The 18,061-nt window shown below is 41.2% G+C and overlaps 1 protein-coding gene across 1 annotated transcript; it reads right to left on the bottom strand.

Annotated features, from left to right (window-relative positions):
- Positions 1 to 4,475: 4,475 nt before the first annotated feature.
- ntmt2 (N-terminal Xaa-Pro-Lys N-methyltransferase) lies at positions 4,476 to 17,657 on the bottom strand. Its single transcript, XM_028011961.1, has 4 exons — positions 17,050 to 17,657; positions 11,763 to 11,935; positions 5,755 to 6,007; positions 4,476 to 5,161 (listed from the first exon to the last, which is right to left on the bottom strand). The coding sequence occupies exons 1-4, from the start codon at positions 17,246 to 17,248 to the stop codon at positions 4,905 to 4,907; spliced, it is 882 nt and encodes a 293-aa protein (XP_027867762.1). The 5' UTR covers positions 17,249 to 17,657; the 3' UTR covers positions 4,476 to 4,904.
- Between the last annotated feature and the right edge of the window lie 404 nt (positions 17,658 to 18,061).

Here is an 18,061-nt window from a genome sequence, read left to right as displayed (position 1 = left end):
ATTCTGGGTAAATTCAACCAAAACAAACATGCTAGTCTGGCGCTAGCAGAAGAAATTGCTCCATTTTTGGCCCGGTCCGAAAGCTCAGTGGCCAGCCCACGGCCCTCCATGAAGTGTGGATTAAGTCACTGAAGGGTTCAAGTGCGCAGGTTATAAACGGGAAATATGTGAGAATTGGGACAGTACGCCGATGTGTTGTAACTTAGACATTCAAAATGGCGGGACTAGTCACTGTTTAGGTATTTGTGCTACTAACAAAGTACAACTACAACAAAACATATTTTAAGTGCACAGTAAGGGTATTTTTGCTTTCCTACACCATCGCTGGAGATATTTGGCTGTTCAAGTGTGTTTTGTTATAACTTGTTGAATACAGAAAGTTCAATGTAATCATACATGTTCAGTGAAACAAAAATAATTTCAATACTTTACTTTTGAAAACTGGTTTTATTCTATTTTTTGCAACAACGTAAAGGAACATTTTCTCCATCTTTTTGCTTCCCGTGGAGAAAACAACCCGAGGTGATCTTGTCTAAACATGAGCAGAACCAGTCCTGTGATGAGCACTCACATCTCAGGACCGTTTGTTTTTGGATATTTATTGGGATCCAAATGTGCAGCAGCTCTGATCAAACTCATCTGAGGTGAAAACATAAATTTATGAACTCGCTCTGTGTCTGTGTGGAGATCTCCTCTGATACCATGATTTATATTCACATGGAGGCAAGTAAATCAGATGCTGAATGAAAAAGGAGCAGCGATGAAGATCAACAGCTTTCTCCATTAAGACGCTGCTGGGAATCGTTGGATTCTTGGAAAGCTGAAGGACACAGTGGGAATAAACAGACTCAGAACGAGACAGAGAGGAGATCACAGGGACAGTCAGGATTTAAAAATGTTCACGTTTTCCTCAAGAAGTGCAGCAGAACAGCCTAAAGTTCTGACTTTGACTGGGCCACTGTAACAGCTTGGTTACGGATTAAAGCTTTAGCTGCTGAGCAGATGTTCATACTTTAACTTAAGGTTCTCTGGAGGAGGAGGAGCTCATGCAGCTGCAAATCAATCCCGCATCATCATCCCTCCACCACCGTGCCTCACAGTCAGAATGCTGATCTTTATTTGTCTCCAAACACAGTTCTGCTTCTGTTCGTTTGGGTCAAACATCTCCACATTGGTCTCATCTGGCCCATCCATCCAGCCTGTCCACCGGGCCTCAGGGCCTCCAGATGGGAAGAATTTCCTCCGTCTTGTGTTGTGGTGAGCGGATTATCCGTCAGCCGCTGCTCAGCGGGAAGGTTGGAGTTTGAAGCCCAAGTTTTTCTTCTTTTCTTCGGTTTTCATTTTTCATGCGGGTTCTGCTTGAACATTGGTCTGTGAGCTGTATCGCCGTACGTCATGGTTTTTATTCAGCTCGCAGATTAAAACCTCCGCAGTCAGCAGCACCTGATCCCGGCTCAAAGCTTCGCTCACTGGATGAAATATTACATGTTCAGAACCGAACCGGGTCAGGGGAAAGAAAGTCGAATCCGTGCCTGGAGGCCTGAGCGGAGCTGAGAAGAAACGGCGCAGAAAAGCACTTTGAGAGGCTTGACAACATGCTGGGAGAATGAAGAGGCAGCCAGTTCATCATCATCTGATCTACTTCTCTGCATTGACATGATTTACTGTGAGAACTGAGGAGAAAGCGCATTCCTCCAGCGGAACCTCCTTGGAAACGCCGCTGCTCGCCTCGCTGGAAGCTTCCCGGCTCCGGAGTCGGACCGACCGAGTTCCTCCTCACTCCGGATCCCAGAGAGGATCCAGCTGATCCCCCGCTGCTTTCTCCCGGAGGTGTTTACTGTCCCCACGGGACGCAGCGAGCCGCAACACGGAGGCAGGCCGTCGGCCTGCAGGGCTGCTAGCGGCCTCTGGAGGCCGAGTGGGGCATTACAACCCGAGAGCTCACTGCAACATAAGACCTCAAAAAAATTAAAATAAAGACAAATAATTTACAAATACACCATGAAATAATACATTTCTATAAAATATAATTCGATATTAAGATGGCAATATTAATGTAGAATTCATATGGCAATATAATTCTTATATATATATTATATAAAATATATATTTATTTATATACATCTATATGTGTGTGTAATAAAATAAATAGCGCCATAGACATGGCAAATTATAATACAAATGCTGAATAAATTTATAATAAAATACCAAATATTATATTTACATAATAATAAAATGAATTTAAAAGATTTTAAACAAAAGACTTCAATAAAATGTATGTTAATATTTTTTTAAATTATTTAGAATATGCAGATGATGCCTGTATCTTAAAATAACATACTTTTCATAATATCAAATAGAACGTAGGAAGCACAAAAATTCTAGAACATAACGAAAGAAAAGATGCAAATGGAAATAATCCACTGATGACTTGAACTGGTAAAACTTATTCATATTTAATTTTTTTCTTTTAAAACAAATTTATTCCCAAACTAGCAGCAAATTGTGTAGTCTTGTCCAATCAGATCGTTTAGAAGCAAGAATTAAAACCCAGTGGGCCAGAGGAGCAGCTTCATCGCTGCTGTTAGCCAACGTAATTTATGCGTCAGATTTACTGACGTACTTGAAACGCGCAAATACAAACGTTCCAGCCGGAACCTTTGAATGTAGAAAAGGAAAATGCGACTAATTGCCTTAAAATTAAAATGGATGTAATTATTTGATCAAAATTAAAGTCCCGACCCTAAGTAATAAAGCTAAATGTTTAAATAATCCTGGCAGTGTGTTAAAACACACCAACTCTGGTCAGTAGAGCAGTCGTCTTAAAATGCAAAGGTTGTGGGTTCGATTCCGGCTTCTCCTCTGTTGTTGTAGACTTCATGTGAGATTAGAAACTGATAGCAGAACCTTTTTATTCTGTCCCGTGACAACAAAATATCCAAACACAGTAAAGAAAAGTCATCCTGTTAGATTCAAAGCACCAGGATCTGCTGACAGTTCCTGGGATTCCAAGCAAAGCGGATGAAGCCCAACAGTTTTCCTGAACAGTGTCATTGAAGGAAAGCAATCATTTGTAATTTGCTGCATTTGGATATTATGTTTTATTATATTTTCATTGGGACAGTCAGCGTTTCATGTGCGAGCCGAAGCGTTCCCAGACATGAACTCTGCATTTTATACGCTCGGTGTGGGTTTGAAAGGCTGCGCGCCGCTGGCGTGACGGGACAAATTAGTGTTACTGCAGCTAATGTATTCAAGTGGCTGCAGGCCGCGCTGAGCTCTATTAGAAACGATAGCTCTGACTGTCAGCGACGCTAACCACTCCTGAAAAGGTGACGGCACATTTGGCTGCTATTAGCCGCCGCAGCTACAAGTTTAACTTTGGGCCATTTTGATCTTTAATTCATGCTGGATGTGGAGACGCAGGGAGGGTCATCTCACGCCAGGCAGCCCGGGCCTCACAGGAGCGGGATGGATGTCCGCTGGACGGGTTTCATCCAGACAGAACCTGACAGAACCTGAAGACAAGCCAGCGCTGATATATGAAAACAGGCTCTGTTTGTTCAAACCGGGCCGGTATCTGATCCACCTCAGGCTCCAGCTGAAAACCATTAAACCAAAAACAATCTGCTGCCTCTGCTGTTTATACAAACATAATAATCCTGAGGAGAATTAGTCCCAGGAGGGGACAAGATCTTCCTCACCCCGCAGCTCGCCCACCGGGGCTTTTATGCTTAACTGTAAATAATTTGTTGCTTTTAATGATTTATTTAAACGGCTCTTCTTCCAGAGTGGAAAGGTTATAGGTTTAAACACAGCTCTGAATTTATTATGGATTTTCTCTATTCCATGCTGCGGGGCGCCGTTTGTAAAGCTACACAGTCAAAACTTAACAGCAATTATTAAAAAATTTTTTTAGTTTTTTATCAGAGGGAAACAATGGAGATTCAATTTTCAGTCATACATTCACCTTATTGTTAGTCTTTCATTTACAGTTAATTAAATATTGCTTAGTTAGCAAGATAAATATTTATTTTGAAGCTAAACATTTGCTATATTAATCTAGCTTGCTAAGTAGCTCCAAACTAAATATTTCATACTAACTATTTGGTAGTAACTAAATATTTAGCTCCAAACTAAATACTTAGCAAGCTAAATTAGTTTAACAACTAATTGTTTATTTTGCATACTAAATATGATGAAGCTGATGCTCCTGTGATCTGCATTTGGTTAAAAATGATTTTGTCAGCTGTCAGTGTTGGGTGATCCAAACAGAAAACTATGGCCAACATTTTAATTATCAAAATAATTTAAGACAGTCATGTTTCTGAGTTTAAACCGCAACAATAAAATATTTCAGTTTTATAGTTTAATGTGATTAAGCTAAAGCAAATGTTTTATTCATAAGAAATGCAAAAACTGAAAGACTAACAGATAGATACTCACCAAATAAATGCAATAAAGAGTTGAAATTGTTCATTTTTTAATAAATACAGTTTATTCATAATTTTATTTGCTCAGTGTTAAGAAGCTAGCTGATTGAAGCAAAATTAAAATCCCTTTATATGACAGTATCTAATAAATTATTATAATTTTCTCAGTTACAGGATGGAGGATGAGAATAAAGTTTAATTTTCAGCAGAACTTTAAATGTCGTTAATGAGCAACATCATCCATAAAAATATAAAACAAGTTCTTCCATTCAAACAGAATATTTACATCTGATGCAGCTCTTCACTGCAGCTACAGGCGGCCCTGACGATAACATGAACGGTCCACATTCACCTTCACCTCTCAGACAAACCGGACCAGCATGGACACAGAACCAGAACCACGATCCGTGTTCTTCCCAGCACCTTAAAACCCATCTGGTGTCGACTGAAACGTTTCTGAGAGGAGGCTGTTCACTTCATGGCCATCATCCAGACGGGCATGATGACCTCTGGGAATCCTTCCTGCCGCTCCACCGCCAGGATCTCCAGGCCGGCCTTGGACACGATGACCTTCATAATGTCCAGGTGGCGGCTGATGCTGCTGTCAATGGGGTCCAGCTTGCAGCCCTGCCGCGCCATGTTGTCCTTGATGATGAGGACGCCGTTGGGGCGGAGGCTCTTCTTGCAGCGAATCAGGAAGTTCAGCAGGTCTTTGTCTGTCAGGTGGCCTGGAGGAAGAGAGGCCGAGCTGTTAGACGGGTTATTTCTGACCCAAAATCTCTGAAGTGGTCTTGATCAGAGCCGGCCCAAGGCACATGCAAGCTAAGCAACTGTTTAGGGCCCCCAACACCACCAGGGACCCCCCAAGAACATTATAAAAATGTATATATGCACTTTAAATAACATTTCATAATATCCACTAAATGCTGTCGCACATGGAAAAATGATTCCCATTGTTATTGTTTCACAAACTAACAGCTTCTGCCACTTTTAGGAAACTATAAGATATCAGACTTGTTATACTACTTACTGTAAATATAATGTTTATCAGCTGATGTTACTTTCAAATAGTTAAAATAATATGGCACACTTAAATACCACTCTGCCTTTCAAAATCCAAATATTTTTTATAGTTTGTTTCTTCTATAAGGCTAAAATCAGTTGCCATAATAACACTGGACCGGAGTCGGGTCAAAGCGGACCGGAGTCGGGTCACAGCGGACCGGAGTTGTGTTGGTGTGAACTGCTCTTTCAGATTTCTCTGTGGATCAGTTCTAAGTTGGAATCAGGGTAATCTTAGTGAAAACCAGGAAGCACTTACACGCCACCCACTGCATCCAGATGACATCGTACTTGTTTCTGGGAGGCGTGAACTCCTGCAGGTTGAAGCAGTAGTAGGTCTCGATGCGGTCGGCGGCGTCGCCCAGATACTCCTCGTGCGCGTGGAGGAGGAAGTGCTCCATCATGTCGGCCATCTCTACTTTCTCAAACACGGGAAGAAGGACGCCCTTGGAGACGCGTCCGATCCCGGAGCCACAGTCCAGAGCGCGGTGTGTCCCGGCTTTACCCGGCCCCTGTTGGGAAAGTTGGAGACCTTACCTCAACGATGCGTCAAAATACAACTTCAAACTTTGTTTTCTAAAGGTTTTGATATTTCTGATCGTTTTATCTCCTGTTTTTGATCTTCATCTCACAAAATGTTTGAGATTTAGGAACTCGAATAGTTAAAAAATCATCTGTTGTAAAATTCTCTTGAAACGTGCTTGAATCTGACATCAGGATGGGTGTGTAAAGTTATTTTCCATATTTCAAATCTCCAAAAAGCTCTGTGCTTGGTTGCCGAGGCGTTTGGGTTCAGAAGAGCCAACAGTTCGACTCCTCAGGGCTTCAAAGCAGTGAACTTTACCACCAGTCAGCAACTAAAAGTCAGCTCGACTTGAATCACGGCGGCTTTTCTTCCCTTTGGTTTGCTGTTCTGACCTCAGCCCAACCCTTCTGCGTCGGGGGCCCCCGGGTGTGATCTGATGGAGGAAGGGGCCCCTGAGGAGCCCTTGGTTTCAGTGAATTACTGCCACATTTCTCTGCTTGTATTTATACATCTGCTTAACACGGACGGATTTTTCTGCCACTTCTCATGCTCATGAAGGCGTTCCTATTTCTAAATCCTGTCTAAATATAAAAATGATGTTTTTTTTCACTAACAAGTTAATTGTATTAAAGTGAACAATTAGCAATTAGCTGTACTTTCTGTGTTAAAGTGGCTTCTCAACTGCGAAAGGGAAATTTCTGCAACCACAGACTTAAAGTTTAAAAAGTGGAAAATACTGGCTGGTTTTCACATTCTCAACCATGTGGTCATAATTTAAATAGAAAATGGTCAAAGTAAACAAGTAGCTTCCTTTTTAACTGGAAATGAACATCCAGGGAATACAAGAACATTTAGAGGTTTTATGGTGTTTTAAATTAAAAAGCAAACATTATAAATCATGGCCTCTTTGGGAAGAAATCCTTTTCCTGGTTTAGAACAGAATAAAATGATCCGACATGTTAGCAGAGACAGCTAGGATTATTGTTCTCTGTTATTTATCAAATCCTAATAAAATACATGCAACATTTTTATTAATTTAGTTCATTTTTATTTATATGCTAAGGTAATTTTATTTATACAGCACATTTTGAACAACAAGGCAGTCCAAAGTGCTTATGAAGCCACATTAGAACATCTCGTCTCCAGGAACTTTACAAAACAAGTCAATTTAATCCAATTAGCAGTGGAGGCTAACAGGCTAGCTGTGCTAAACCTAAAGCGCTGATCGCAAATGTTTGTTGCTCTAGCACTGAAGCGATGCATTAACATGGCATTTAGCCGTAGCTAACGCTAAAGAACTGCATCAACTGTAGGAGCCTCAATTCAGTTTTAGTTTATTCAATTTGGGGATAAATTAAGTTTATATTCCTTATGATAATTCAGGTTTATTAGGATAAAAATGACTATTTACCAGTTAAAACTCTCATGTAAGAATGTATTACATTAGTCACTAAGGCTCTCTTGTGAATGTACATATGTACTGATTAATTATTAAGCAGTGTTTGTGTGTAGCTACGCAGGAGTCAGTTGGAATGGAGACAGTTTTATGACCTCATTATTCTTTTACTCTTTATGGTTTTTGTGGGTAAATTACATCTGTAACATTTTTACTTTTGAAGTAAACAGTTGAAACGTATGAAGAGGATCCACTCTGGGTTTTTGTCATGAAGTGGACTGAAAGGGAAATATGGGGAGAGTCAAGTTTATGGTTTCATTAATTAGGATGCTACGGCAAGTCATGATTAGCAGGAGCTAACAGTAAAGCGTTAAATTCAACCATGTTGACAGCCAGTAGAATTAGTTCTTGGAATAAAACCCATCAGTTTGTGTTTATGTTCTGTACTGCAGTGTCAGACAGTAGCAGTGCTGCTCTGTTTATATTAAAAGCTCTTTAAAGCACAAAGTGTTGCCAGTTTATAATTAGAGCAGCTGTTTAACAGATCCTGGATATAAGCAGGTCTCTGGGCCAAACATGTCCCCAGAATTAGCAACAGCATCACCCCCAGCAGCTAAAACTGACCTCCTCAGACCCGTCATGTGCCGCATGCCTGCTCCCCGCCGCATGATTATTATTTATATTCATCTAGACACATTTGCCTCTATCAAAGACAAAATAAAGGACGTTTTATCAGCTTTATTAGTTCTTATGAATCTAATTTATTACCAACAGCAGCTTTTAGTACATTAGTCATAAATGTAATATGCAGAATCTAAAAGCATTCAAATCTTTAGCTTTTAGATTCTGTAAAATCTTTGATTTTCTAGAAAAGGTGCAGAGCCTTTAAAAATACCGCCTTAAAATCTGAGACATAATGTGCATAAAGCCAGAGGACTGATGCCAGAAATAATCACCATTTATTGTTGCTTTAAGAAGCTTTAACGTTCTGGTGGTAAAACAAACACTAGACACACGTCATCATATTAATTATTAATTATCTACCAAAATCCAAATAAAAGCATGCAGTTTTATGATCTTATTTAAAATAGATTTACTTAGAAAATTGACTCAAATCTTCCACTGACAGGTTGAAATTCATCTCAGCTGTAACATTTACGTCATCCAGATAAACATTCAAATCTTTAGTTTTTAATAAAAAATCAAATCAATAAGTCTTCCTGTAGAAGAACCGACAGTCCTCCGAACCCGACCAATCAAACCCGACCAATCAAATCTGACTTTGATAAGAAAAATGATTGATTTTGAAAAGTTAGGTTTGATTGTCTCCGGCTCACCATGTTGTCTTTTTGAAAAGCTGCGTGTCACTTTAAAGGAAACATGTCCAGCACTGCTTACTGACTTATGAAGTCAATATGGATGATTTTATAAGATAGTCGAAGCAGCACTGCGTCCTCTGCAGTGCCTTCCCCTTGTGCCTGTTCTCCGACTCAAAAAAGGAGGAATTTATATGTGAAACACAACCAGGAGAAAAGGAAACGAGGATCGGACATCGATGACTCATTTCTCGTCGTTCCCATTGTTCTGGACATCAAAACTCTACCATAAAATAAATACTGATCAGAACCAAGTTTGGCCCAACTGACCCGGATTCTGATGAGGCCCATTTAGCAAATATGTTTAGTAAACAGAAAAAGTTTTGTCCTTGGTACAGCTTTGTTCAGGGCATTTTGGTATTTATTTTAAATTGCTGACTTGTTTCCGTCTAGTTCAAACAATAGATGTAGACTTAATGATGGATCAGCTTCAGTTGGTTTCAAACCCTTAACCAGTAAAATAAAACCCGACTCTAAAGTCCAAATGGGAGAAAGAAGAACTTGTTAGAACAATCATGGAGCTGGCAGCTCGATCGGTCTGGATGTGTCATGATATGTGGCTTTGGTTTGGATCTTTTCTTTGTTCTTTTATTACCAGATCTTGCCATTTTACTTTATTTCTAGATGTGTCATAATATGTGGCTTTGGTTTGGATCTTTGTTGTTTTATTACCACTTTTTGCTGTTTCAGTTTATTCCGTTGTGCTAGCTCCTTTATGCGTATTCCTATCTGCATTTGGACTTTTCTTCAGATTAGTGTTCTTTCAGTTTATTACGTTACCTTCAGGTTCGCTCTGTTGCGTTTATCGCTCACCTTTCGCTCAGTCTGTTTCCCTCCTCAGCTGTTTTTCATCTGCTGATTTCCCGCTGCCTGCGCTCTGCCGCAGCTGTTTCCACTCACCTCTGATTAGCTGCACTGGTTTCTTTGTCACTAGCTGTGTTTCCATTACAGATGTGCGCAAACCTTTGTTGATATTCCGCTAATGTCGAAAAAACACAATTTCGCAATTGCGGTGTTTTTCATTAAATAAGAAACGCAATTAAAATCTGACGTAAATAAGTTAATTCACGCAATAATCCGTTTCAGCTAAAGGTTTTCTACGTTTTTCATCACGAGTTCTGGTCTGCGTTTTGGTTTTGCATCAAACTTAAACATCGTGACGGGATGTTTAGCAAATTTTATCTGCTTTTAGGAACGGCGCATGAATCTAGGTGAAATTATTTCTGCAGAGACGGGATGATGAATTTCTCTCCCAAAATAGACTCTGGTATTCAGCGGCCAGCAGCAGAGAAACTGATCCAGCAGTGGGGAGAAACCAGAAGCTGCAGCAAAGGGAAAAGCTGACAGAGAAGCAGCAGAATTATCAGGTTTACTCTGAAACCAGCCGGTAGAAACCGATGATGTCTCACAATGCAGACGTTCACTGGTGGCTGAGGTATTTCAGTAGTTATATATTTCAGGCTGTCACCTCTTCATTCAGATAAAAACCCACAAAGGAGCAATAAAAAAATATCAGATCCATCCAGAAATATGTTAAAAACAGCGATAAAGTGAATTAAACTAATTTTAATTTTTACATTTTATTTATTTTCTGTCATTTTTTAACTTTTCCTAAAAAGAAAAAAAAAAAAACCCACATTGTTTTAAAACCACAAGGTAAACAATATTTAAATTCCTGCCAATGTGTTATGGCTCATGGCCCCTTGAGGCTGTGCAGGCTCCTGATTGGCTGCCTGGAGGAGAACAGCCACCCCATTGGCCCAGCAGAGATTTGCAAGCCAATCAGATGTTGACGAGCCTCACCTGCACCCTATAAAAGGCACCTGAACTCATTCCTCCAGTGGGGCAGCTAGCAGGAAGAGGTTTTGTGAAGCTGACCCCCCATCGTTGCTGTTTGACCAGTTTGAACTATTTTGTTCTTGCTTATTCTGCTAAGGAGTTTGAATCTGCTGTAGATAAACTTTGTACAAGCCAGAAGCTCGGGTTCTGGAGGTCTGGTACTCCCCTTTGTCCTTCCTTAAGGGTTGTTTTTTTGAGTTTACTTTAGACTGACTTGTTTGAACATTTTTGTAATTTAATTTGCACTTAACCATTTTGAATTTGTTAGCCCTTTTCTTTTGTTTTAATTGGGTTAAGTTGTATTGTGTTTTGTGAATCCATATTTTTTGTAATAAATCATTTTACATTCCACTTTTTCTCTGGACATAATTTTATGTTGCTGCCCCTGATTAGACCTTGGGGGCGTAACAAATGGAAACAACACAAACTGTAGAAGTGAAGCTTATTTTACTTTCACTTTGTTTTAAATAAAACATCAAAATCAAACGGCAGAATCTTTCCTGTTTGGTTTTATAAAACATATTGTGGAATTTCAGATATATCTGTAGAAAAACTCAAAATAAAACAATCATCTTTATTGAATTTATTAGGCAAATTATTTTCATTCATTTTTTAATTTACGGAGTGAAAACCAGTTTTAGCTCCTCGCAGCTGCAGCTGGCTGTCGTCCTGACTCGGGGCTAACTAAGGTGCATGAACAGAGTGCTGTAGTGCCGTTGAGGAAAAATGATTATATAAATTAAATAGAAAAACACCCACTCAGTATAGAATTTAGTGTTACCACTAAATTTGCAGAGAGCGGCCACCATTTTGCCTTTTTGCATTGGCTCTCTCTCCAAAGACGTCTTTGCTTTTTGTTTTGTCTTTGTTTTGTGTTTGTTTGTCTTCCCCTTGTCTGTCTTTATTTTTATGAGAAAAATGCATATCTCTGTTCCTCTGCAGCTTTGTTGTTGATTGCTTTGTATGAGATTAAACTCTGTGATCTGTGACGTCAACGCGCTTTGTTGTTGCTTTCACTTTAGAGCACGCCGCCACTCGTCGAGGATCCCGGGAAAATTAAAGAGGAAAGAGCCAAACGTTTTGTCCAAAGTTAGCATTAAATTACCTCTTTTTTAACATGAGCAACTCACCACAAACCTCTTCAGAAACTGACGGGAGCTTTCCAGATCAACGTTGGAAATCTCAACGAAGTCTCCCATCATGCCCTCCTCGGAGGCCGGAACGTCTTCGTAGAACTTCTGCGCTCGGTAGTAGAACTGCTTCTCTCCCTTGATGAACTCACAGGTGACTGGAAACAGCTTCACTGCGGAGACCGGAGAGACACCCAGGCTGAGCAGCGAGTCACTGTCAGCTTTAAACACTTTGTCTTGCCAGATTAGAGGAATATCATGAAGGGAGAGTTCAGCGCCCCTGAAGGGACGAGTGGACCACCAGAACCTGAGAATGCAACCCGGTCCGTGCTGCTGACCAGTCCAACCTGTACCATTCCCCTCCTCACCTGTGGGGGCACTGCACCAAGAACCACCGAGGAAGACACTGAGCACAACGTCCTTCACCAAACAGAAACAAAATGAAGGCATCAGATTTTAGTGATTGGAGGATTTCTCTTTTGTCTTTAGCTAACAACCACCAGCCATTTCTCCTGATAGCGCTAGGCTAACATGTTTGTTTTGGTTGTATTTACCCAGAATGCCCTGCACTGTAGTCCACTTCCTGCTTTTGGAGCGGTCTCCGGGCCGCTTGGCGTTCACATATGCATGTGGGCAGCATCAGAGTTGTGTTGCCAGGTTGGCAGCTTTCTGCTGAACTTTTGAACACATTTGGCTGGTTGTTAAAATTTGGGCTGCTTTTCACATACTTTTTTTTAAATAAAAATTTTTTTCTAAATAGTTTGCGCAAAAGCACAAAACTTCTAAAAAATGCAGAGCTACTACATTTATTTTATTAGCTAATTTATCTATGGAAATCTCAGGGTAACATCTTAATTTAAGAGAACAAAAACTCAAGTCTCATTTTGTTCAGAGATTTAAGGTCTTTGCAGTCCCAATGGGAAACGGTTCTGGTCAGAATACAGAGCAAGCAAAATGTACGTGAATCACAGTGAATTACATATGGGACTATCAACAAGAGTTTTACTTTTGGTTGAAATTTGGGCTGGTTTTTGTTTTTTGTGGGAGTTGGACGGGTTTTATGTTTTTGGCTGGAGACGTTCAGTCAGATCTGGCAACCCTGCACCAGAGTTCACTTCATCCGAACTGAAACCAGGGTTTGGAAGCGGACCAGAGTTCCATTACACATTCATACCGTCCCAAACGAACCGGACTTTCTAGACAAGAGTACTGGAGTTGGATTAAAACAGACTGGAGTTGGATTTAAAAAGCCCGATGTGAATTTATGATGGATGAATTTTCAAATTCCCGGCTGTTCTCTCGTTCTTTGAAGCAGGAAGTAAATCCTCCTCCTTGACTGTATGTCAGTATTTCTGGCCCTGGAGGCACCAACAGCAGCGTGAACCCGTTAGCCCTCGTATTGTTGCCGTCCTTCTCCAGGGTTTATGTCCGCTCAGCAGATCAGACGCAGCAGCAGGCCGAGACAGTTTGGGAGGTCAGTTGTTGAGTTGCTTAATTTCAGATGTTTGCTTTGGATGGCTTCCTGCTTCGAATACGTTTTCTCATAAAACCATCTATAAATGCTCATCACTGGTTCTAAGGACTTCTGTTATGTCATTTAACAGCTGAGGAGAGCCAGGAGGAGTCGCTCTGCGCCAAGCTAAATATAGCGCTCTGCTAATCTAATTACCATCCAACATTTCCTTTGAGGTGGAGATCGGTGGTTCAGAGCAGCCGGCTGTCATGTAGTGAATGTCTCCTCCTCAGCTGCAGCATCCAAACAGCATACTCTCATACTTTGTAGCTTCTTACACTAATCACTTGATGCCAGCTGCTCTCCAGAGGAAATCCTTCATGATTTTGTTCGTTTTTAAAGTGCAATAAAAACTTTTGTCCATGTTTTATTGGCTGAAACATTTTATCTAAAAAAATGCTTTTAAAGTGATAAATGAATTAAGTTTAAAAGTTTAAAAACAGAAAAGATCTGTTGATTTTTGGGCATTCAACAATCAATTGCTCAATCTGTACCCAGAATGCATTGCTCCTGATCTCCTGCATGCTTTCTAATTGTGGCTAATAAAACAAAACCAGTAACAGAGTTATTAATATTCAACTATAAAACTGAAACTCAGGGAAAGTTCTGTTCTGAAGACCGACTTCCTGAAGTGCAGCCGTTAAAACAGATCTGTAGTAGCAACTGTGATCCTGTTGAGGGCGATATAACACGTTGTGTCAACACAGGAGGGGTAGTGATATGTTTAACACCTTAGCAGAAATAATGTTTATGATTAGGGCTTGTGAGTTAGCGCAGCTAGCTTCTTAGCTAGTGGCGTTTACCGCTGGATTTAGCAAAGGTTGGACAGATTATTGAGAAAACCTGGACCAATATAAATATTGTTTTTATGGATATTTACAGGTATTGCATACATTGGTTCTCTGGTTCAGTTAAACACTACAGTCAATGTCACATGACCAAACAGACACCACATGACTGACCCTAATCATAAACATTAGCCGTGCTAGCGCTAAAGCACTACACCAACAAGACATTTAGCGGAAGCTATTGCGCTAAATCCAACCCTGTTAAATGTCCTTTAAGCGCCTCACTACATGAAGACTAAACAGCTGATAACGCAGACATTGAACTTTATTCTACTGAACAAAACCTCAAAGTAAATTAGCACTTTAGAATTTTTCTAGAAAAAATAATTAAGGGAAAGCCAAGTGTGCTAGGTGTTTTCAAAGTTAGCAAAACCGCTAACTGAAAAGCCACAGGCAAGAAGAAAGCGAGACACCTGCTTTACTTCTGATGTCCGTGTGTTTCCCTCTCAGGACTTGTTTCGGTTCTAAATAACTAACATCCCAGTGAAAAGATGTCCGACTTGGATCTGAACGTCCTCCAGCTCAGGAAGCACGTGTTTGTTTGGACCTCCTGTAACTCGATAATCACTCGTCATGTGATACCTCAGAGGGAGGGTAAGTATAGAAAGTTCGAGCAGGACAGAAACGAGGAGACGACAGCATGACGACACCCGTCTGCCAAGGAAGTGTCACCTCAGAGCCGCCGTCTTCATCTTCCTCCCGCGTTCAGAGCCCGGCTCATTAGGTGCTGACCTTTCAGCTTCTCAGAAAGAAGCTGTTCATCAAAGAAGGAAAATATAAATGTGATGTTTCCAGTTTGAGCTTCGGTTCAAGGAGTTTAATCAGGGATATTTGGTTGAAGGTAGAAATGTTTCGTTAAGTTGTAAATAATAAGCGGGGCCCCGTTACGGTCATGTTTAGCACCAACTGACATGAGTTATTGCTTTCATGCCTGCCATGCCAGGCCATTAAAGGGCTTCACAGCGGTGAGCGGCCGAGGCGCGGATCATCTCCTGTTTCTGCAGCTTCTGATGACTGACAAGCTTTAAAGAGAGAAGAACTTTGCTTAGGGTGTCACATTTAAGGTGTGTTGCTTTGTTTTTGTGGCTGAAGTTCCTCAGGGTTCTGTGCTGACTCTCCTTAATTTACTTGTAGTTGACAGTTCACTGCAGTGCTGATGATTGATTAGAGATTTAGTGCTTTAGAGCAACCACAGAAAGCGTATTTCAACCATCAGGAGGTCCGATCGCTCAGCCTGTTCACTCTGGGATGTCAGGACGGCCGATTCTCCAATTTGAAAAGTGGCTTCACCTGGTGGACCTGCTGAAGGGGGAAGGCTGTCCAGTCCGCTTCTCTTTCTCACCTCGCCCCAGAGGCATTTCCAGGGGATTGCTACAGGAATTTCTGTCATTACTCAGCAGCTGTGTTCATTTCCAGCTCAGGTTGGACTGGACCGGGACGCTCAATGTCTCTCATCCTGTTTGTCCTTCAGCAGGACAGGAAGTTGCCTGTAGAGGTTGCCTGGTGCTCTTTTCAGATGACGTGGTTCTGTCGGCATCTTCAGCCTATAAAGTCTGTGAACTAGTGGCTCACAATCTGAAACGGTTGAAATGAGATTTAGCGGGATGAGTCTCAGCTGCAAACGTTCTTCATGACCAGGTCTGTCTTCTCATCTGATCAAGTATGAATTATGACCAAGAAAACCGATTCCTGCGCACAAGCAGCTGAGATGAGCCGCCTCTTCAAGGCGCCTGAAGCCAAAGTCACGTCTGACTCTAGGCGGTTCATGTCTAGCCAAGTTGGATGTGTCTTCATTGGCAGTGTGTGGCTCACTGTGTGGGGGTGAATATTGACAGGAACGTGGGAGCTGCGGTCTTCCATGTGTAGCTTTGAGGGTCAGTTTCTCTGAAATCACTCCTCTGCTGTAGCAGGTAAAAAGATTTAAACCTCAAGACTAGCTACTGCAGTCTGGGATTGAAAACGGTGGCTGTGGCAATATTCAAGGAGTTTTAAAGTTCTGCGTTTGCTCATCCAGAGACGTAAATCCATGGACCAGTCAACGAATGGCGTCTGCTGCCAATCAAATCGCCTGTGCACAATTCTGTGGCTTGTACCGTCCGTAAGGCGCTTCCAAAAACCGGAGAGGATAAGGCGAGGCTCTCCTTCATCTGGGAGGAGCTGAGAGTAGAGCCGCTGCTCGTCTGCAGCCCGTTGATGAGGTTCAGCCTTAGGATCAGTTCAAAAATATCAAAAATATCGTCCTATCAAAGCCATAATTGCTGGTGCTATGACTAAAGAGCTAATGTCTTGTGTAGCATCTTAACTGAGATTCATTTTATGACGTCTAATTCAGTCAAAGAAACCGTTTCTTTTGGTTTAGAGAATCTCTTAATGTTCTGAAAATTGTTTTAATGATATGAAGGTGATTGTAAATTATCCATTTAAAAACAAAACACAATGTACAACACAACATAAATGTCACCATTTGATGCACTTTACTAGATTATTATTATAGCAAAAGGTAATTAGCATCTGGAAAAATGGATATAAAATGGAATAATATCCATTTTTGTAATTTGTCAAGGGACTTCAGATGCAATTTAGCTTTTGCTAATTTTTGGAGATTTTAGAATCAAATTTTCAGTTCTACTTTGTCAGAAGCTTTTTAATTTGTGTAAATTTATATTTGCTTTTTGAAGGTGGATTAATTCTGCCGTTCTACAAAAATCTGAAAGTCAGAGTTTGAATTTAAGTAACACATTTAAGTAAAATATACTGTCAACCTTCTCTGAGCGAGTTGCAAAGATTCAGGTGTTTCATTTAAATCTTTCTAATAGATGTGAAGGAGCGATTACACCTTCTAAATAAATGTGTTTCCTTAGACCTTGTGTGGATCTTAAAGCTTCAAAGGGAGCGAATAACCCAACCTGCGAGCGTTGCCTCTTACCCAGAGGAATCTTCTCCAGCAGGTACAGGTAGCTGGCGAAGAAGTCGCTCTGGAGTTTGTGGTGCAGGTGGAAGGACATGCTGTGGCGACACATGGTGTCGTCCGTCGCCTTCCAGCGGTCCCTGAACGCCTGATGAGCCGCCTTGAACTCAAAGTTTCCTGAAGAGTTGTTGTTTTCATTTTCAACCGTAATCTCCATGTTTCTTCCACCAGCGCTGATCTCCAGAAACGCTTCGGACTCTGCAGCTCCTGTCTGGGACGCTGCTATATCTGTCCGGCTGAGTGATCAACACCCCTGTGGTGGTGTTCAGTGATCAGCAGAGATCTTTTTCACTCTGGACGTCCTTCCAGATTTACACATCACCTGCTTAAAGGGAGGGAGGCTTAAAGCCCGGAGCTGAAACCTCTCCTGGCCAACAGGCAAGCAGGAAGGCGTCACTTCAGAGCTTAAAGGTTTGAAATTCCCGTCCAGAACATGAGAATCCGACAGTTTGACCTGAGAGTCATAACTTTAATCTGGACTTAAACTTTCACACGCTGCTCTAACCAGCAGCTATCACGTCTCTCCAGTCATTAAACGGTACGGAAGGAGATGTTCCAGATTTAAATGCATCATCTTCACTCTGCAAACTGCACAAAGATCACGATACATGATACACTGTTTATATTATGCCAGAACACTTACAGTAAGTCCCAAATGTGTGAAAATCGTTTACCTCTCTGATCCAGCCTGCCCACCATGCTGAGCTCTGACTGGTTTCACTGACAGAACTGGACCAGCGCCGCAGTGGGGCTCATTTCAGCTCTGGAGTTTCATGCCTCAGATCTGCCCACCGCCTATTACTGTTAATCATGTAATGATAATCTTACATATCTATATCAGTGCACTGCTAGATAAGGTCTTTTTCTAACATATTTATGTGTTTATGTGATCAATCCACCGTCATCATGGCTGCTCACAGGACAGAAATGAAAACAAAAAAAAGGAAGAGGAAACCGGCCCCTGTGGCCC

The sequence above is a fragment of the Xiphophorus couchianus genome, unplaced genomic scaffold (genome assembly GCF_001444195.1).
Source record: "Xiphophorus couchianus unplaced genomic scaffold, X_couchianus-1.0 Scaffold1000102, whole genome shotgun sequence".
Taxonomy (NCBI): Eukaryota; Metazoa; Chordata; class Actinopteri; order Cyprinodontiformes; family Poeciliidae; genus Xiphophorus; species Xiphophorus couchianus.
This window is presented reverse-complemented; position numbering and strand designations above follow the sequence as displayed.